The sequence below is a fragment of the Arachis ipaensis genome, chromosome B2 (assembly GCF_059453495.1).
Source record: "Arachis ipaensis isolate K30076 ecotype BB chromosome B2, ASM5945349v1, whole genome shotgun sequence".
Taxonomy (NCBI): Eukaryota; Viridiplantae; Streptophyta; class Magnoliopsida; order Fabales; family Fabaceae; genus Arachis; species Arachis ipaensis.
This window is the reverse complement of record NC_142437.1, coordinates 77,919,612-77,942,250: the sequence shown is the minus strand read 5'-3', so window position 1 is coordinate 77,942,250 and position 22,639 is coordinate 77,919,612. Positions and strand designations below refer to the sequence as shown.

Below are 22,639 nucleotides of genomic sequence, written 5' to 3'. Positions count from 1 at the left end.
AAATCTACCAGAATAAAAATATCTTCAGATTGGGAATAACAATAACATAAATAAAAGAGAACAATTGTAAACTGAAATACCTCAAATAACATTAATTCAAAAGAGTAATCTGTAACATAGAAGAATTCATAAATTAAATTGAGAAAATAATAAAAATGAATATTGAACCTGGTAAAAAGAGATAATCCTGAAAGCGAATAAAATCCTAATCTAAATCCTAATCCTTAAAGAGAGAGGAGAGAATCTCCCTCTCAAAACTAAATCTAAATCATGAAAACTAACTAATTGGAGACTCCCCTCTCAATGGATGTATTCCCCCACTTTATAGCCTCTAATCTGTATTTTTCAGGCCGAAAACTGGGTCAAAAATAGCCCAAAAATTGCCCGCAGCGTATTCTGGTACGTTCAGGTTGCGGCAAAGTGACGCGGAGGCGTCGTCCACGCGTCCGCGCGGATTGAAGTTCGCAGATGCGACGCGGGCGCGTCATTCACGCGTTCGCGTCACCTAACTTCGAGGCAGCTATGGAAAATTATATATCAAATCGAAGCTCCGGACATTAGCTTTCCAACGCAACTGAAACCGCGTCGTTTGGACCTCTATAGCTAAAGTTATAGTCGTTTGAGTGCAAAGAGGTCAGGTTGGACAGCTTAGCAATTTCTCCAACTTCTTGTATTCCTTCCACTTTTGCATGCTTCCTTTCCATCCTCTGAGCCATTCCTGCCCTGTAATCTCTGAAATCACTTAACACACATATCAAGGCATCTAATGGTAATAAGAGAGGATTTAAACATAGGGAACTTAAGGCCAAAGAAGCATGTTTTCAATCAAAGCACATAATTAGGAAGGCAAATGTAAAACCATGCAAATAGTATAAATAAGTGGGTAAAGAGTTGATAAAAACTACTCAATTGAGCACAAGATAAACCATAAAATAGTGGTTTATCAGCCTTCAAGTTGAGCAACTGGAGGTGGGGCTTGGATGGCTTGGATGGAGTAGTATTTCTTTTGATCCTTTTGTATTTGGGTAAGGATGGTAGTCATATCTCCAAGTGCTTTGGTTAGACTTGATTCGGAAGGAGATGGTTCTACCACACCCTTGAGAGGATTACTTCTCACCCTTGTATGTTGTGTTGCCTCGGCAACATCCTTTATCAAATTCCAAGCTTCTCCCTCCGTCTTGTTTTTCGAAAGGGAACCACCACTAGAAGCGGTGAGAAATCTTCTATCTTCCACACAAAGACCTCCGGTGAAGTAGCTAATGAGCAAGTGAGTGTTCATTCCATGGTGCGGACAAGATTCCAATAGCCTCTTGAACCGAGAGCAATACTCATACAAACTCTCTTGGTCTCTTTGCATTATGCCCGAAATCTCCTTCCGGATGTAGTTGGTCTTTTCCGGTGGGAAGAATTTATCTAGAAACTCTCTTCTCAAGAAATCCCAATTAGTCACAATCTCATCCGGTAGCGAATAAAACCATGTATTTGCTTGCCCTTCAAGAGAGAAAGGGAAGGCAAAAACCATGATAGCCACCTCATCGGCTCCATGCCTTCGAGCCGTAGAACAAGCAACTTGAAAATCTCTTAGATATCGGATGGGGTCTTGACCCGGCAACCCATGATATTTAGGAAGTAGATTTATCAAGCTACTCTTCAATTCAAAGTTTGGATCAAGGTTAGGATACCTTGCTTGCAACGGTTGAAGTATAATATCCGGAGCTCCTTGCTCATGCAAAGTGATCCGTCGTGGCTCCGCCATGTGTGGCTCACCTGTAGGATGTAAAGATGTATTATTAGTGCCAACAGAAGAATAGGAAGTAGCGGACTCCAAGTCACTCTCGGTACCGTCTAGTGATTCGGTATGTTCCTCAAGAGAGGCCGAAGTACTAGCCGTATAATCCAACCGCCGTCTAGCTTGCCGAGTATGTAACAAAGTTCTTTCAATCTCGGGATCAAAATCGGCTAAGCTAGAATTCGGTTGAGACCGAGTCATCAAACTTGAGAGTCATATCACAAATGTAAAAGAAATCTAAACTATAGCTAAGTATTGAAAGCAATTAGACTATCTACAATATTCACATATTCACATAACCAATATCAAGGCATATGTTGCAACCATTCCCCGGCAACGGCGCCAAAAATTTGATGCGCAAGAGGATGCTCGGTAAAGAATCTTTCAATAAAATTTTGTTGCAAGTATAGCTCTACCAACAACGATCCTCGAGGATCAAATTTAGAGAGGGATTTGGTTGTCACAAGTTTAACCCCAATAGAAATAACCGAAGTATTCAAACCTCGGGTCATCTCACAAGGAATGGGCAAACATGTGCTTCAACATTGGTTAGAATTCCAGGGTTGTAAGTCGTGAGCAAGAAAATAAATGGGAATCTTAACAAGCAAGCAATCTCACAATGCAAGAAGCTAATTCAAATAACTAAGCAAGACATGAGCAATTCCAAATTAACAAAGTAACATCCAATATGATTCTATTCTAAACTAAATAAGTAACTATAACTAAGACAAGTAATCAAGAATTTTGGGTTTTCAAATATGAATAATAAAAGCAAATATTGGTTAGGCATGAGAATTGGGGTCACCATCCTTGTCTAATAACCATATCCTGACAATTATGAGGAACCAAACTCATTAAGTTTACTTCTATACTTGAAGTACGTCAAATGGTTTGGTCAACATCAACCCATAAGTTCTAACCTCACTACTAATTGACTTAATAAAAGGTTAGCGTCAATGGTTATCAAATTGACCACTAAGGGCTCCCAAATCATCAAATCCATTAGACCCAATAACTCAAGTTTACCCAATTCCCTTAGCCTAGGCCAAGAGTAAAGAGAACTACTCCATAATCAAAGTAAAAAATTCATCGAACACATGGTAAGCATTAACAAAAGACATGTTCAAATTGCAATCAAATTGAAATCACAAGTATCCACTAACAATTATCAACATACAATCATCTAAACAACACAATTAATCATAGAAATTATCAATGTAACATCAACAAGTCAAGATTCACAACATTCATGAAATGGGTATAAAATGACAATTGACAAGAATTCATAAAACTATCACAAGATCTAAGCAAAATTATACTAAGGAATTCAAATTAAATTATCAAAACTAGTAATTAACAAGATCTAATTCAGAATTCAACAAGGGAAGATCAAATTAAAACTAGATCTAGAGAGGAACAAGGGTTTCTCTCTCTAGAAGAATAAAGAACCCAAAAACTAGCTAAAATTGTGTCTAAGTGTAAAATGATTAATCCCCCCCCCTTTCCCCTAGCATCCTTGGGTCTTTTTCATGCAGAAACAGCTTAAAATTGGGCCTCATGAGCCTCAGAAATTGCCAGGCACGATTTCCTTTAATGAGGTCACGTGAAGCTTCCCGCGCGTGCGCACCATGCGTGCGTGCGCACCGATTGCCTTTGTGATCCACGCGTGCACGCCAAGTACATGTGCGCGTCGATAGGAATCTTCTGATCTGCGCGGATGCGTCCATCCTTGCGCGCCGCTTCCAGCCATCTTCATCCATGCGTGCGCGTGGAGTGCGCGTGCGCGCCAATGCTGATTTTCCCAAAAATTCAAATCTTCATGTTCCCTCCTTTTGTGCATGCTTTCTTTCTTTCTTCTAGGCCATTCCTACCCTATAATTCCTGAAATCACCCAACAAATACATCACGGCATCGAATGGCAATAGAAGAGGATTAAAATATGGTAATTTTAAGGCAAAATAAGCATGTTTTTCATCATGAAGCAATATTAGGAAGAGAACACAAAACCATGCATTTCTTGTGAATAAGTGTGGAAAATATTGACAAAACTCCCCAAATTCTACACAATATAAACCACAAAATTTGGGTTTATCAGAACGCCCTCAACAAAGTGCACCTTCCAATGTGTGCGTGCGCACAGCTTGTAAAACTTCGTTGGTTTTGTGTGCGCATAGGGCGTGCTAGCGCTCCCAGTAGTAGCCATATCCCCATGTGAGCATACGCACAAGGCTGTGTGTGCACACAATTTCAAAAATCCACGGGGTGTGCGTGTGTACAAGGCTGTGTGTGCACGCACAAACCAGAAATCACAAATTCTGCAGCAATCACAGAATTCAGATTTCAGACACCAATTTTCAACGATCATATCTTTTTCTACAAAGTTCAGATTTCCACAAAATTTAAACCATTTTAAAGATTTTTGAATTATCTTTAATTTGATATAAAAATCATTCAATTTCAAAAACCGTAGCTCAAGATATGATCCGTCGAATTTAGCCTAAAATCCATTTTACCAAAAATTTCTAAACCTCAATTTTACCAAACTTTCAATCCAAAATTACTTATTCCACTTTCAAAAGAGTCCTAATGTACCTAAACCATATGCATATACTCTCAAATCATTCCTCAACCTATTAATATACAATTTCACCCATTTCCATCCAAGATTCCCACTTTCAAGCCTCCAATTCTCAATTATTACAACTCAAAGCATCATGTTATTATTCTCATTATTTATCAACATCAATACACTTCATAAAAATTCATTATTTTCAATCCCACATCATAAATTAACTTCAACATTCATCAAAATCATCACATATCAACATTCATTACCAACCAATTCAATCCTATCCTAAGGTCTACAAGCCTAAGTGTCCAGAAATATTATATATTACATAGAGGAAACCGAAACCATACCTTGGCCGATTCCCCATATGTACTAAATCACCAAATTGATTCCAACTCAAGCCCCAATCACCAGCAATCAATCCAAAGCCCCAAATGAGTGCTAACCATCACAACATCAAGCTATATAAACATAATTTACAACCAAATCAACCTAGGGTTCATCAAAATCTCAACTTCACAAGTTAAAGAGCTTTCTTACTTTTTTTGATGGTGTTTTGGACACAAACCACCAATAGCCCAACCTTAGAGACCACCTAATCAATCAAAACACAAAAATTCACTCAAAACCAAAACCCAAATTTTCGAAATTCTTAGGGCAGTAAACTGGACAGAGATGAGTAAAAATCTTACTACAATACCTAGCTAAAAATGACGAGCTCGACAAGAGCTTCGCGTAGTGATAGAAGAGAATTGTCGTGTCGGTATAGAATTTCACAATTGAAATCTCGTTGCAAGTATAGTTCTACACCAACAAACAATCCTCTCAATCAAAAATTTGATTGTCACAAATAACAATCCCCAATGAAAAATAACCGAAGTATTTAGACTCCGGGTCGTCTCACGAAGAGTTGCAATGAATTGTATGATTATTGGCTATGAGGGGTATAGGGGGTTTTTGGTTGATAAGAGGGCAAGAAAATAAATGACAAGAAAAGTAAATTAAGCAAGTAATTAAAGAAAGCAATTAATAAAGAGAGACATTCATGGCAATGGATTGAGATCATAGGCTTTCTATCCTAGTCATGCATGATTAATTCATCTTATTTAGTTAACTCACACATCGGGAGAATGTCAAACAAGACTAATTAATCATGTCACAAATATAAACAAGAATTTATCTCATTACGTCATCTCCAACAAATAGGGAGAAAGTCTAACAAGACTAGCTAATCTCAATCCAAAAGTCCTAATCAACTTACTAATTAAATTAGCAAAAGATTAGCGTCAATGGAAACAATACTAGCTAACAACTCTAGATTGCCAACATAAGTTGGGTTTTCATGACTCAAGATTTCCCAATTACTCTTTCCAAGCCAAGAATGCTCAAAATCTACTCTAACATCCTTCCAAGCATTTTGTCAAACACTTGGAAGGCTTACATGGAAAGCATAATAAAATGTGCAAGAATAATAAAATCTACCAACTACCAATTGCAAGAAAAGTAAATCAACAACTCAAATCAACATCAAAAGAACATCAAACATCAAATCTCATTAAAGAAAAATCCAAATCCAACAAGAGTTCATAAACATAAAAGATGACAAAATAAAGGAAATGACAAGTAAAAACTAGAAGAGTAGAGATGTACCAACAAGAAATTAAAAGGAGAAACTAAATCAAAACAAGAATTAAAACTTGGATTTAAGAAAATTAAACCTAAACTACCCTAAATTCTAGAGAGAAGGGAGAGCTTCTCTCTCTAGAATTCTAACCTAAAACATTATGAAAACTAAAACTATGACTACTTGGTTCATTCCCCCTTCAATCCTTGGGTTCAATAGCATCAGAAATGGGTTGGATTGGGCCCAAAAGGAGCTGCAAAATCGCTGGGGGCGATTTCATTAAAGTGGGCCACGGATAGCATCGGCGCGTGCGTGCAAAGTGCGCGTGTGCGCCCCTGAACGCGAAGCAACATATGGCAAAATTTATATCATTTCGAAGCCCCGGATGTTATCTTTCCAACGCAACTGGAACCGCCTCATTTGGACCTTTGTAGCTCAAGTTATGGTCGTTTGAGTGCGAAGAGGTCGGACTTGACAGCTTTCCGGTTCCTTCATTTCTTCATGAGTTCTCCCACTTTGCATGCTTTTCTCTTCACTTCTTCCATCCAATACTTGCCTTATGAAACTGAAATCACTTAACAAACATATCAAGGCATCAAATGGAATTAAAGTGAGTTAAATTTAGCTATTTTAAGGCCTAAAAAGCATGTTTTCACATTTAAGCACAAATCAATGGAGAATTACAAAACCATGCTATTTTATTGAATAAATGTGGGAAAAGGTGATAAAATCCCCCGAAATAAGCACAAGATAAACCACAAAATTGGGGTTTATCAAATCTCCCCACACTTAAACTAAGCATGTCCTCATGCTAAGAATAAAGAAGGACAAGAAAAGGGTATGAACATTTATTCAATGCAAACAAACTATATGCACCTATCTATATGAATGCACTAAATGCAAAATGATTCTACCTACTTGGTCAAAAGCAAATCAATCTCCAAGAACATGTATGAAAAAGTTGGGCTAAGATCATATGATGATTCATGAATCCTACCAATTTGAATATCAAAATAAAGCACAAATAGACTTGCAAGAAGAACGCTCATGAAAGCCGGGAACAAGGAATTGAGCATCGAACCCTCACCGGATGTGTATCTGCTCTAGTCGCTTTAGTGTATAGGGTCGATCACTCAATTCTCTTCTACTCATGCTTTCCAAGATTTGTTTTTCATCTAACAATCAACAATTATTCAATGCATGCATACATTCATCATGAGGACTTATTTATAGGTTGTAATGGGGCTAGGGTCAAGGTAGGATGCATATGGTCAAGTGAGCTTGAAATTTGTATCTTTGATTAGCCTAAGCTCTCACCTAACACATGTAACAACCTATACAATTCTAATACACAACCTAGCTACCCATGATTCCCACTTTTTCACATACTTATGCATTCTCTTTAATTCACATTCCATATGCATTGATTTTTATTGAACTTTACTTTGGAGCATTTTTGTCCCCTTTTTATTTCTTTTTCTCTTTTTTTCTTTTTCTATATTTTTTTTTCTTTTATACATTTTTTTTCTTTATCAATTTTTTTTTAGTATATACAAACGTATCAATGCATATGGTTTTACATATAGTGCATGAATATGTACCCAATTCCCAATATTTTTAACAAAAATAAAAATTACACTTTTACCTCAACCAATGTCCCAAGTTTCCCATTACCCAAATGATACACATTTTCACTAGCCTAAGCTAATCAAAGATCCAAATTAGGGACATTTATTGTTTTTCACTTAGGGGTAGTGATGTGCTATAATTAAGAACAAAAGGGATTCAATAGGCTCAAATTTGGCTAACAATGGTTGATGAAAGGTAGGCTATTTGGGTAAGTGAGCTAAATGAAATGATGGCCTCAATCATTCAAATGCATATATACATGGAATAATGGACATAAAGAATCAAACAAATCAAAGATTACAATCATAGAGAGAGAATAATGCACACAAGAATGAAAATAAGTGGTTATAAGATGTAACCACACAATTAGGCTCAAAACTCACATGCTTGTGTTCTTAGCTCAAAAACCATGTTCCAAAATACATTCTTCAAGCAAGTACAACAAAAATTTTTTCAAATTGGTAGGGTGCCCTAAAAACAGTTTTCTTGGAAAAGAAATCATCACCCTAACCAAGTAGTTCTAACATAAAAAAAATGCTCAAATATGTACAAATTTTAACTATCATGCAACCTATCATGCAATGCAACAACTAACTAACAAAGAAATTGGTGTTGAAAGAAAATTGTTACCCATGGAGATCGGTCGAACGACCTCCCCACACTTAGAAATTTGCACCGTCCTCGGTGCATGCAAAGAAGAGCAAGGTGGACGGGTTGCTACAATTGATGAGTTCCTCCAAAAGGTTGTGCGGAAGGACTTGTTTGTTGCCCCATTTAGAAGCTTTTCCTTTTCTTTCCTTCTTGGTGGCCAACCTCAAAGGAGAGAAAAAGAAAGAAAATTAAGCCTATAACAAAGATATGAAAGCAATTAGAACATAGGCAGGGGCTAATGCCAAATAAGAATAAGGTTCTCAAATACATGTTAGCTACGCATGTAAGTGAGAGAGCAATATAGGTAAAGGGCATATCAATTAATACTTGATGCAAGAGTGAAGTCAAAGCATAGGTACATGAGATGAAAAGCATGTTGCATAAAGTCTAATCAACAATCGACACGAACAAGATTAGTGATAAGCATGAGAGCATTTGGTCCCATCCTAACTCAACGATAATAAGGTACAAAAACAAGGGATCATGAGTTAGGAAGGACTAAAGCACTAATCTTGTGTGTAAAGAAAATATTACAATTAATATCAAACAAGTCACAAAGCACAAGATTAACCAAGAAATTCTCAACAATTAAATATAAGAATCCAACACCATTATTAAAATAAGAAACTTAGAAAATAAAAGGAAAAACAAGTTACAAAAAAAATAAAATTAAAATGCAATGCATGAAAACAAGGAAATGCAATAAAAGAAAATGGGAGAAAAGAAAAAAAAATTTAATTTTTTTTTTATAATTTTTTTTTAATAATAATTTTTTTTTCTTTTTATATTTTTAAAAGAAAGAAAAAAAATTTTTCCAAGAGAGGAAGAAGAAAGAAAAAAAAATAGAAAGAAAGAAGAAGGAAAGAAGAAAGAAGAAAGAAGGAGAAAGGAGAAAGGAGAAAAACAGAGTGAAAATCCGCGCATATGCGCCATGCGTGCTCAGGCGCGGATGTAGCACGGACAATCCGCGCGCGCGCACCATGCGTGCTTGGGCGCGGATGCGACAGGGACAACCGGTGCGCGCGCGCCATGCGTGCTTACGCGCGGATCGCCTGGCACAAAGTAGGCATAAAGTGGGCACAACTCTCTGGTTTTTGTACCATGAGTGTGATATGCACCACCCGCGCGCGCGCGCACTGCGCGCTTGGGCGCCGATTCCCTTTTTTTTTTTTTTGAAAAATTTTCAAACATACTAAAACCAAAACTTATACTACAAGTAAAATGCAATTTAACAACAACTAAACTAATCAAAACAAACTAAGAAGCAACCAATCAATCAAAGCAAAATATATAAGAGTATAGAAAATAATAAAAACTACCTACAATGGTAACTCCAATCACTTATTAACCAAATCTAAAAGAGGGTGGAAAGAGTTTACCATGGTGGGGTATCTCCCACCTAGCACTTTTAGTTTAAGTCCTTAAGTTGGACATTTGGGAGGCTCCTTGTCATGGTGGCTTATGCTTGTATTCATCCTTGATCCTCCAAGAATGCTTGCTCCTCAATTGGTTGTCAGAATTTCCAACCATTTCCACCAAGCTTGGGTGAGATTCTCCCCAAGATATGAGCTCCCAAAATTGATCCTCATATATTCCCGGATCCCAAATCTTGTTTTTGCACCCATCTTCAAATTGATCATCATGATTCCAATTGGGTGGCAAGGCTTGTGAATTCTCAATTAGACCTCCAAACATTCTCCTAGACCCATGCAATTTGGTTCTACACTAACCATTGCTATTCAACTTTGAACATGCAACCATCATGAACCTAGAATGATGTTTCCAACCACTACACAACTCTCTCCTACTCTTAATTCCACAAAGAGCTCTAAGTTGACCATCATTTTCAATCAAACCATATTCAAGTGAGAAAGTGAAGCTTAGGGATAGAAATTTTACCCACTTGAATGTTATGTTGGATGATGGTGACTTAGGAAGGGAAACCTCCCCACACTTAGCCAATGCGAGGTCTATGCCCTTGTGCTCTTCCTTTGCATCTTCCACCTCCTTGCAACTTTCCTCAACTTTAACCTCTTCCTCTTGGTGGCTTGCTTCCAATTCAATTTCTTCTTCATTGCTCACCAAGGATATGGGAGGTGAGGTATCTTCTTCCTTACCCTCTATGTCAAACTCAATTGGAGAGGATTCAATTATACATAAGAATTCTTCAATGATTGAATCTATCTCTTGGTCAACCTCTTCAAAGGATTCAACCACTTCTTCCGGCTCAATTGTCTTAACTTCCTTCTCTTGTTGCACTCCTTGCTTCAACTCCTCTTCTTCACCTTGAAGCTCTAAGCTCACTCCCTCAATAAGCTCCTTGGTTGCTTCTCCACATTCGTCAATGGCAGTGCCTTGGTTGCTTGGGATTAGTTGGGAGGAGGCCATATTGCTAACGGCTTCCACTAGGATGGCCATCTTGGCTCCTAGCTCCTTAAACTTCTTTTCATCCTCCTCATGTTGCCTTAAGATATGAGATTCAAGATCTCTCAATTCTTGCATGGGGGCTTCATCGGGAGGTGATAGTGGAAGAGAAGGTTCATTGTTTGGGAGAAAAGTTTCAAGATCTTCCAATTCTTCATCATTCATTATATGCTCAGGAGGTTGCGCATTATCCTCCTCAACACCAAATTCAAGCTCATTGGAAGAAGGTTCAACAACTTCCACAAAATCATCAACAATGTTACTCGGTGTGGAAGTGCTCTTAAGTTTAAAATCCACCTCTTGTTCAACTTCCTCTAACTCTTCAACAATCTCTCCCTCCTCCACTTGTTGCAAGACATACCCTATCTCCTTGTCCTCATGTTGAGATTCTAAAATCTCCTTCATGCTCCTTTCTTCGGTTGATTTCTCACACTCATCCGTGGAGATGCTTTGCTTGTTGCATGAGTCCCATGAGTTCAAGTTGGCTTTAATTTTGGCAAGGTTAGCCTCAATAGCTTCATAATTCCTCCTTTGGGCTTCCTCTTGCTCCTTTTGACGGATTATTGCTTGAAGCCGATCCATTTCTTCCTTGAGACGATCCATTGACTCTTGGATGGATGGATGTGGGTGTTCTTCCTTGGAGGGTTGTGGTGGAAAGGGAAATTCATTATGTGGTTGAAAGTTATCATACATGGGAGGTGATTCATCTTGGTAAGGGTAGTGAGGTGGTGGTTCTTGAGGGTATTGGTGGTGGAATTGGGGTGGTTCTTCATATGGTTCATATGGTTCACAAGGTGGTTGGTATGGTAGATATGGGTTGGGGTCATATGGAGGTGTTTGGTGAAAAGGGGCTTGTGAGTAAGGTGGTTCAAAATTATGTTGAGGAGGTGGTTCATAGGCATATGGTGGTGGTTGTTGACAATCATAATAAGGGTCACCATATCCATTAGATTGATATGCATTAGGATGAGAGTTATACCCATAAGAATCCGGAGGTTGTTGTTGCCAAGAAGGTTGATCAATCCCTTGAGGCTCCTCCCATCTTTGATTGTTTCATCCTTGAAGCACATTCTCATTGTAGTTCCCATTTCCTACAACATAATTTGAACCAAACTCATAGCCAAAGTGATGAAAATTCATAGTAACAAACAAAAACAAAAACTAACAAAAATAAGCAACAAAATTCTAAGACTAACAAAAACTAACAAATAAGCAAAAAGCAAACATATTCACAATAGCCAATAATGTAACACCATTGCAACTCCCCGGCAACGGCGCCATTTTGATAGAAGAGAATTGTCGTGTCGGTATAGAATTTCACAATTGAAATCTCGTTGCAAGTATAGTTCTACACCAACAAACAATCCTCTCAATAAAAAATTTGATTGTCACAAATAACAATCCCCAATGAAAAATAACCGAAGTATTTAGACTCCGGGTCGTCTCACGAAGAGTTGCAATGAATTGTATGATTATTGGCTATGAGGGGTATAGGGGGGTTTTTGGTTGATAAGAGGGCAAGAAAATAAATGACAAGAAAAGTAAATTAAGCAAGTAATTAAAGAAAGCAATTAATAAAGAGAGACATTCATGGCAATGGATTGAGATCATAGGCTTTCTATCCTAGTCATGCATGATTAATTCATCTTATTTAGTTAACTCACACATCGGGAGAATGTCAAACAAGACTAATTAATCATGTCACAAATATAAACAAGAATTTATCTCATTACGTCATCTCCAACAAATAGGGAGAAAGTCTAACAAGACTAGCTAATCTCAATCCAAAAGTCCTAATCAACTTACTAATTAAATTAGCAAAAGATTAGCGTCAATGGAAACAATACTAGCTAACAACTCTAGATCGCCAACATAAGTTGGGTTTTCATGACTCAAGATTGCCCAATTACTCTTTCCAAGCCAAGAATGCTCAAAATCTACTCTAACATCCTTCCAAGCATTTTGTCAAACACTTGGAAGGCTTACATGGAAAGCATAATAAAATGTGCAAGAATAATAAAATCTACCAACTACCAATTGCAAGAAAAGTAAATCAACAACTCAAATCAACATCAAAAGAACATCAAACATCAAATCTCATTAAAGAAAAATCCAAATCCAACAAGAGTTCATAAACATAAAAGATGACAAAATAAAGGAAAGGACAAGTAAAAACTAGAAGAGTAGAGATGTACCAACAAGAAATTAAAAGGAGAAACTAAATCAAAACAAGAATTAAAACTTGGATTTAAGAAAATTAAACCTAAACTACCCTAAATTCTAGAGAGAAGGGAGAGCTTCTCTCTCTAGAATTCTAACCTAAAACATGATGAAAACTAAAACTATGACTACTTGGTTCATTCCCCCTTCAATCCTTGGATTCAATAGCATCAGAAATGGGTTAGATTGGGCCCAAAAGGAGCTGCAAAATCGCTGGGGGCGATTTCATTAAAGTGGGCCACGGACAGCATCGGCGCGTGCGCGCAAAGTGCGCGTGTGCGCCCCTGAACGCGAAGCAACATATGGCAAAATTTATATCATTTCGAAGCCCCGGATGTTAGCTTTCCAATGCAACTAAAACCGCCTCATTTGGACCTTTGTAGCTCAAGTTATGGTCGTTTGAGTGCGAAGAGGTCGGACTTGACAGCTTTCCGGTTCCTTCATTTCTTCATGAGTTCTCCCACTTTGCATGCTTTTCTCTTCACTTCTTCCATCCAATACTTGCCTTATGAAACTGAAATCACTTAACAAACATATCAAGGCATTGAATGGAATTAAAGTGAGTTAAATTTAGCTATTTTAAGGCCTAAAAAGCATGTTTTCACATTTAAGCACAAATCAAGGGAGAATTACAAAACCATGCTATTTTATTGAATAAATGTGAGAAAAGGTGATAAAATCCCCCGAAATAAGCACAAAATAAACCACAAAATTGGGATTTATCACGTAGCCGCTGACGGCACGTAAATCGGAGCACCGTAGCTCGAGTTATGGTCACCGGAAGTTGTATGTGAATAGTAACACTCTCTTTTCCTCTCTTCTTTTGCAGCTGCTAGGTTTAGTGTGTGGGTGGGTTATGAGCTGAAATGGCTCATTTTAAATGTATTTATATGTTGGGTTTGGGCCCAACTTGGGTCTGGTCCAACCCGTTAGCGTTTTTGGCCCGTTTGGCCCAATTTCGGGCCAAACCTTTAAAATTAGTGCCCGATTTTCAACTTTAATTATTTTCCTAAGTTTTTCTACTATTTTTACTGCTCTTACACAGTATCGGGCAGACTTAAATCGGTTCCACTGGTTTATCTGCCGGTTCGCGGTCTTACGCGGTTTTTTGCAAAAAGTACATTTTCTAACTCAGAAAAATCTACTAAGTCCAAAAATCATAATTAAATTTTCTAATTAATATTCTAAAATTTTGAACCTAATGTGGGCAATTTAAATTATTATTATTCTACGTTAATTAATCGGTTAATTTAATTCGCAGTTCTTACATTGACTATCTAGACACTTTTAGCCTAGTGGTGAAGTTGAAAACATTGAGGATTGTACTAGCTGTAGCTGCCATGAAGGGTTGGATGCTTACGCAAGTTGATGTGAATACTGCTTTCTTGCATGATATACTCAATGAGGAGGTATACATAAAGCCACCATAAGGCTTAGACACTGAAAAGGACAAGTTTGCAAGCTAGAAAGGTCATTATATGGGCTTAAACAAGCAAGTAGGCAATGGAACCACTTTTTGCACTCGGTATGGGAAGGAGTTAGCTACACCAAAATCGGCATTTGACCACTGTTTGTTTACAAAGGGGATAGAATTTGGCTTTACAGCATTGCAGGCATATGTGGACGATTTAGTAATAGCGGGCAATGATGAGAAGGAAATCAACCGTATTAAAAGGATCTTGGATAAGAAGTTCAAGATCAAAGATATAGGAGACTTCAAATTCTTTTTAGGAATGGAGGATGCAAGGTCAAAGAAAGGGATTGCCCTCTATCAAAGGAAGTATGTCATAGATCTTTTAAAGGAGACAAGGTTCGAAGATGCAAGCTTGCGACTACACCTTTAGACTATACAATGAAGTTGTCCAGAGAAAAAGGGGAGCCATTGAAGGATCACTCGGGCTACAGAAGGTTAGTTGGGAGGCTGTTGTATTTATCCAACACTAGACCAGATATCAGTCATACAGTGGAAAAGCTCAATCAATTTTTGGACTGTCCGACCACCCAACATATGCAGGCAGCACATCATGTGCTCAGGTACCTAAAGGGAGCCAGCAGCAGGGTTGTTCTTCACTTCAGAGGTAGATTACAATCTAACTGGGTTCTCAGATTCAGGCTGGGCAGCATGCCCAGACACAAGGAAGTCAATTTCGAAGTTCATGGAGGTCAGTCTTGACGACCCCTGTCTTTTTCATCTCTTTTTCTTTTGCTCTGATCATCTGGTCTTTCCACTAAATACCTATTTAACCGGCCTCCCCTTGCCAATTTTTCGATTACATTATTTTAAATCTTAGCAAGCATTGGTGGAATGGGCGTAGATTTTATGGTATTCGTAGTATTCTGACCGACTTTCTCCTTTCTTATTTTTAATCGGCCTGGGAGGTGGGATCTTTTCTATGTGGCAAATCTCTCTATTACATTTTTTAAATCATAGCAATCATTGGTGAAATAGTCGTGGATTTTACGGTACTCGCAGTATTCTGATCGACTTCTTCGTTTCTTATTTTTGATCGGCCTGGAAGGAGGGATCTTTCTGTATGGCAGATCTCTCTATAGACATCAACAAGCGATACTCGTAATGTGATGTAGTTTTGATACTTTCGAATTTTGTCTGAGTTGTATTCTTCTTTTTTTTTTGGATTCCTTCTCTTTATCCCAAGACAAATATTGGTTGTGTTGTTTCAGAGCAAGTTCCCTTAAATGAGTTGTTTCTTCCATATTGATGTACTTCTCAGCTCGCTCTTGTACCTCATACAAAGAGGTCGGGTGTCTCTTGGATATGGATTGAGATAAAGGTCCTTCCCTGAGGTCATTGACTAGTCTCATGATGACTATTTCGGTAGGTAGGCCATGAATCTCCAAGCATACTTTGTTGAATCTCCATATAAACTCGTTGGAACTCCCCGACTTTTTGCTTTACTCCCAAGAAACTTGGTGCATGCTTGACTTTATCCTTTTGAATGGAAAATCGGGTAAGGAAACTTTTTCCCAGATCGTCGAAGCATGTGACCACTCTAGGTGGTAAACTATCAAACCACTTCATGGCCGCCTTAGTTAACATAGTTGGGAAGGCTATACAACGGGTTGCATCTGATGTGTCTGCCATGTATGTGCGGCTTTTGAAATTACTTAGGTGATGTCTTGGATCGGTGGTTCCATAAAAAAAACCCATGTCCGGCCTTTTAAAATTTCTAGGAATTTTAACCGGCATGATTTCTTCTATGAATAGATCTTCGCCTGTCAGAGGTGTTTTTTCTCGGTCTGCTCGGGTTTTTCTTCCCTTAAAGTCGGATTCCAACATCAAGAGCTTTTCTTCTAATTCCCTTCGTCGTCAGACTTCCCTCTTCAGTAATCTTTCAGACTCTTGCTGTCGCTCTAGCTCCTGTTCAAGTTGTTCTTGTTGACCTTGATATCCGTGGACAAGTCCCATGATCTCTGTAGGATCTCTTGGCCCGAATGCTTTAGGTCTATGTACTTCTGAGCTTATCCTGTGTCCTTCTCGGTTTGAAGTGTGCGCATCTCTGGTCGCACCTCTCCCTTCGTTAGCTTGGGGAGGTATGACTAACGCCCGTTCATCATTGTATTGCTCTTCTTCTCGGGCTTCTGAGTCGAAAGCGATATGTCCATCTTTTGGGATGTCGTCCGCCATTGTACGGTCTTGATTTCCAAGTCACCAGCACGGCGCAAATGTTTCTAGAATTACCTGAAACGGATGAGTTTGGACCCCAGACTTTTGTAAGGTCAGTGTTCGGCATCTTCTGGCAATGAGGTGCTGCTGTCCGAGTTCTTCATGAGAAGGTGGGGTGGTAGCTGCAAGGGTCTCCGATGCTTAAGTTAGCATGGGTTTTAGGCATGATTTTAGTAGATTGGGTTCAAAGAATACCTGAGGGTGTTAGGATATTTGTAAGTGTAGATGTAGAGTCAATAACCACTTTTTAGAGTAGTTCCACCTTCGATGGTGGATAACCGTTCCCTTTTGTTAAAGAGGTTGTTGAGATCTCCCTTCTAGATTAATAGGAGATATCTTAGAAGCTAGTTACTTGTTTAGATAAGAGTAGACTCATGTCGCCATGTCCGACCTCTTATAATGTCGGGTGTAGTAATAATGAAGATCTGATATATGTAGAGTGTTGATTGGGCTTTACTCATTTCGAATCTGACTAAGTTGTAGACGACTAAGTTATAGACCAAGGTATGGACACTTATATATATCCAAAGTCAACTTTAATAAATTACTTTTGAAAAATAAAACTTTACCAAACAATCTAGCACATGTATATATAAAAAATTAGTTATACACAAAAATATATTATCACTATTTTTCTGTAAAAATAACTTTTTATAAAATTGTCATTAAAAAATAAAAACTGATATAAATACATAAAACAAGAAAAAGAAAAAAATAAAGAAATGACACATGCGTAGAATTCACAAAATTCTGACCATAATCAAATAAAATCCATCGGATTTTCTTACTTCCAGAAAAACAATATATTTCATTTTAATGTTGTTTTAGTTTTGCTTTTGGAAATAACGATTTCTTAAATTTAACTAAGAAATTTTCTAGAATGAGTTAAATATTTTTAGTTCAATATGAGATCTACGCAAAGTAGCTTGCCAGTTTCAACGAAAAGAATGAAGTTTGGATGGATATTATGATGTTAAATCTGCTTGATGAAATTTCCACAAATCTCTACATGAATTTCATTTGTCAATAGTTCGCCAACTAAAAGTTGCTGTAACTTTTTGTAGGCATAAATCTCACCCATGCTTGCCAAATTGCATTTACCTACTAGCTTACTACTATTCAACTTGTATATGATAAATTTACCCACATCTCTGATCTTACGCAATATATGTACAAAGTAAAAATGTTAGTTTTCCAAATTTTCTAAAGTTACCTACAGTGAATATCAAATTCCACAAAAGTTCTTAGTGACGGTGTTTTCTTCTTTTCTCCTTTTTCTTGTGCTTTGATTTTTCTTTGGACCTGTGCTTCTTAGAGTTAGAGTGCTCCTTGTCTGAGTTGCCAGAGTGAGACTTTCTTTGCTTTTTCAGCCTTTTATCGTGAAGCTCCTCTTCTGAAGATTCATTCGACTTCCCTGATGACAGCCTCTCAGGACCATAAATAAGACGGCGCTCCCTTGCATCCGGTGTAGGACTAGCTTCCCCATCTGGATGGGGCGGAAGGTAAGGCCCAGTCTCATCCATTCTGGGACCGATGCCACCTCTGCCTCGCTTTTTCCTGCACCAAACTAATGTCTCTTAAACAAAAATGAAGACTAAGTGTAAATGACACATCAGAATACAAGAGAAAGTAGCAATACCTTGTATGAAGAAACTCTTCCATCTCTTCATCCCTTATACCTTCTGGTTCTGGATTATACTCTGGTTCTTGAAAATTGCCATGTCTACTCATGCTTCTTGATAGGTTACTATTACTAATATCCTTGTAGTATTTGTCAGAACTTCCTTTATCTTTTGATCCACACTCATCCCATTCTCTTTTACTTGAACATGAAGAAGAGGCATTCAAGCTATTATCAAAAGCAGCATATCGTCTAGAGATTCCTGATGAGTCACGATCCGTGTGGCTTTTGTAACCACTGCTTTTATCTTTCGTGGTGCCTTTAGCCTGTTTATCAAGTTCCAATTCTTTCTGTCGCACTCGCCACATCTCATTCACTTCCACAGCTCGATTTGCTGATATGAAAAAAAATTAATAAACAATTGACATAAATTATAGCACAACACAGACAAGAGGAGGATGGCCATTTTATTATCTAGATCCTCAATAAATGAAGTTTCAACATGGTTAAATGCAATAACAACAAAGCTGTATTGATACAACAGAAATTAAGCCTTATCCCACATGATGGGGTTGGCATACCATAATGTTCTATAACTAAGAAATATCCATAGATAATAAGGAACACAGTCGTCAATATCAGATGTCACTATATTATGGCTGATCTCAAAACTGCCATAGATGATTCGGAGGTTAGAGGAATGTAGGATGATCAAGATTTTGACAAAGGCATATATATATATATATATCTGTGTGTGTGTGTGTGTGTGTGTGTGTGTGTGCGTGTAAGAGAGAGAGCAAAGATCAAATAACACCAGTGTTAATTTAAGCAAATTTAAACTGTTTATATCTATCTAACAAAGTTATTTTTTCTCAATCTAATTGTTGACCACAATCACCTATCGTGAAGATCATTTGTACCAAGTTTTGTAAATATACATCAATAAGACTATTGTAACAATCCATAGGCATGTGTGTTTTAAATTTTTATATTATCGTTGATTTTTATCTATAAAAAGGTATATCAAATGATTCTGAATTGAGATGAAATTTCATATACATGATCTATAGTATATAAGCTTCTAATCCGATGATAGCTTTTATAAAAAAGTAGTCCAATAAAAGTTATTTAATTGTGTAACATTAAGTTAAACTTAGATAAATAGATAAACTTTCTACTACAAACAGGAAAAGCCCCACTGGATCAGATATACAGACATTCTTTCATGCATAGTAATATAACTTCCTTGAAAGAACAGACCTGAATCATAAGATAATCTAGAACAAAAATAGCCAAGTTCTATCTAAAATTTGTGACTAAGAACCAACCTTGTTGTACCCCACGTACAGTAGCAGTGAGGAAACATGAATTTGGCCGAGTCCTTGCATTAGACTTATGAAGATAAGCCAGAACACCTTCCTGTTCAGACTGTCGCCGCAATTCAGCTGCTTCCCTCATAAGCATAGCAGCTAATCTGTTTTCAGTCTCCAAATCCATCTGTGCAGCTGGTCATATGACCCAAAAAAATAGAGAGGAAAACATTGGTGAGAGGATAATTGAATGAATAACAATGAAAACAAATAACTATCAATCAACTTGAAGGTTATTGTAGATGGCAGCTCATGGTGGCGAGCCAAAACTCTGCCATAGAATATAGCGTATGATGTCACGAGAAATGGCGAATTACCTAAAAAATGAGGAGTGTTAAGGGGCCAGTAAGTTTTGTAATTTGTAGCCATCAATTAGCCATCATTAGTGTTTTTAATGGTGTGAAATTACATCTAATGATAAAAGATTGCTTACTTTTCTTTTGCTGGTTAAGTGCTGGCCAGATTTTAATTAAACTGCTGGCCCCATAGACTTTTTCCCTAAAAAATACAGGCAAAAAAATGCAGAAAATTGGACATATAAGTTATAAAATCTAATCAATCTAAGCAATTTTCTACTCATAAGGCATGCAATTAATTCAGCAAATTCAATAGAAATTCAACAAATAAACATACATCAAGTCTTAACACACCAAAATACATGTATACGCGCAATCAAAACAAGAATAACCAAAAGAATGAATAAGTACAGCAACAAATATTAAAGTGATAATGAAAATTGGAACCAACCACTCTTGGACGATAGAGCCAGTTAGCTGCCTAGCACACGAGAGAACAGCACAGCCTTTGCACGTTGGGTGGCCGACGCCGATGCCACCGCCACGAAAAGTAAAGACCGGAGAATGCAGAAATGAGATTATCGGAGAAGTATAAACAGAAAGATTACGATGATGATTTGATCCGGAACAAGATTTGATTGTGAAAGAGAGATGACACCCTGTAAGATTGAAAAGGATGAGGGAAAATAAAATTTTATTTTTCTGAGAAAGTGAAACCCTAGTTTAATGGGAATGTCAGAGAATTACTATATTTATGGCAAGGTTCTGAAAATCGAACCGATCATCAAACCGTTTTTATCACTGGTTCACTGGTCCAACCGGTTCAACCGTGGTCCAACCGAAAAAACCAGTTTATAATAAAATAATAAATAAATTATAAATAAACACTCTAAAATATAATTATAAATAAAAACACTCTAAAGAATCATTGTCCAAGGTTTCTAATTTGATGACAAACAACTGAATGCTGTTAGAAAGCTTCTCTAGGATGCTTCTTCTTCATTTACGGTCGGAAGCGAAGATAGCCTCGCTGAGTTAAAAGTTGCTTCCCTGCCTCCAACTAGATCAAATTGTAACCAAAATTCAGAATAAACAAGAAATAAAAATACATGAATTAAGAGAAAGGCTTCAATTTTAGTAAAAACTGAAGCTTCAACAAACAAACTATGTCATAACAGCTATGTAAATAAAAAGAGCAACTAATTTTCGAAAAGAAAAAGAACATGAATATATGATTAAATGAAATGAAGTGAGGAAATAATTGAACTGAAACATGTCTAGTAAACTCCTGGGTACCAAGAAAGATCAGTTGTTACATTCAAAGAATTAAAAGAAAGAACACATGAAGAATTCAAAATAAGATCACATAGAAATATGCTTGGTTTAGTAACTTGTTCTTGCCATTCAGGTCTCAACTACCTCAATATGAATCCTACCTCAACTTTCTTTAGATAATGTACAAATCATGCTTTTAAAAATCTTTTAATTCAATAATACATACTTGATACTTCTTCCACCTTGTGGCTCCCTTTCTACCAACTTGGGCATCATAACACATGCTTGCTCTTAATTGCTCTCAGCATTGACACCAAGGAATCAAAAATATCAAAGCATTCTATTGCTAACCAATATTTCATCCTAGCCATAAATATTACTACAACACTACCTACAGCACAATAAATGCACCAAAGGTCAACAATTCAACAACATTGATGCGTACGGGTAGAGACATATACTGAGGTATAAACTGGGATCATATCTGATCATGGAGGAGTGAAAATAGTTTATCAGTGTCACTCTCTGATAAGCCATTCTCAGGAGTAATCTGCAGCTTGGGACATTTGAAGGGATACCCAGGTAAGCATCTATAAAGAGAAAGACACAGAAGGGCCAATTTAATATCAATTCACAATAAAAAAAAATTAAAAAAAACAAAAATAATAAGAAAAGCTATCTTAAATCCTGTTGAATGTCAAACCATTAACATCTACATATGAATTGACAACAAAGGTGCAAAAGACGATAATGCAGTAATCAAATAATCAATTATCACAAGATCTTCAATAATCAGCGAAATCACAACATACAAAACAGGAACACAGCAGAACCAGGGCTCATCAGAAATCAAATAATGATTCAAAATATTTAATACAAAACATTCAAATAATCAGTAATCAAATAATCATTAAACAGGGCATAAAAAAATGCAGAAGAATTGAGCAGTGAACTGACCTTTGAAGTCTGGGGCTCTGGGCTCTGGGGTTTGACGAACAGACGGCGGCAGTGGATCGACGGACAAACGAACGGCGGCTGAGAGGCCTTGACGTTGAGTTGAGTTGAGTTCTGGAGAGTGAAGAAGGAGAGAAGGGGGCAAGGAGCTCTCAGCGCTACCGAAGCTTTGTTTTTTTTTTTTTTTTGTTATAAACGAAACGGCGACGAGACGACGGCGCGCAGGACGAAGACGATGGATGATGGACGCCGAGCGAGGAAGAAGAGAGAAGCCTCGGACAACCACGGACGGCGGCAATGGCTCACTCACTCCGTTCGGCGACTGTGGAGGGTAGCTAGGGTTTTCTTTCTTTGATCTGAGGAGAATGAACAAATGAAGGAAGGAAAGTTAGGAACGAAAGGGGGAGGGGGCACAGCACAGAGCAACGCGTTCTTCGTTTTCCCCTTATTCAAAAAACCGGCCGGGTCACGGTTCGGTTCGACCGACCGGTTCTCGGCCGGTTCGATGGTTCAATTGTGGTTTTTGGACAAA

General features: G+C 37.6%; 1 protein-coding gene across 10 annotated transcripts; it reads right to left on the bottom strand.

Annotated features, from left to right (window-relative positions):
- Nucleotides 1–17,583: 17,583 nt before the first annotated feature.
- Nucleotides 17,584–22,526, bottom strand: LOC107613440 (uncharacterized). Of its 10 annotated transcripts, none has more exons than XM_016315436.3 (7): nucleotides 22,111–22,514; nucleotides 21,599–21,743; nucleotides 20,330–20,537; nucleotides 20,016–20,080; nucleotides 19,541–19,717; nucleotides 18,231–18,606; nucleotides 17,584–18,148 (listed from the first exon to the last, which is right to left on the bottom strand). In XM_016315436.3, exons 2-7 carry the CDS (start codon nucleotides 21,633–21,635, stop codon nucleotides 17,836–17,838), a joined length of 1,176 nt encoding a protein of 391 aa, XP_016170922.1. In that variant the 5' UTR covers nucleotides 21,636–21,743; nucleotides 22,111–22,514; the 3' UTR covers nucleotides 17,584–17,835. The 10 variants fall into 10 exon arrangements, with proteins under 10 accessions (XP_016170922.1, XP_016170921.1, XP_088362540.1 ...); XM_016315435.3 differs by having other exon boundaries at nucleotides 21,615–21,743; XM_088506414.1 differs by lacking the exon at nucleotides 20,016–20,080.
- Between the last annotated feature and the right edge of the window lie 113 nt (nucleotides 22,527–22,639).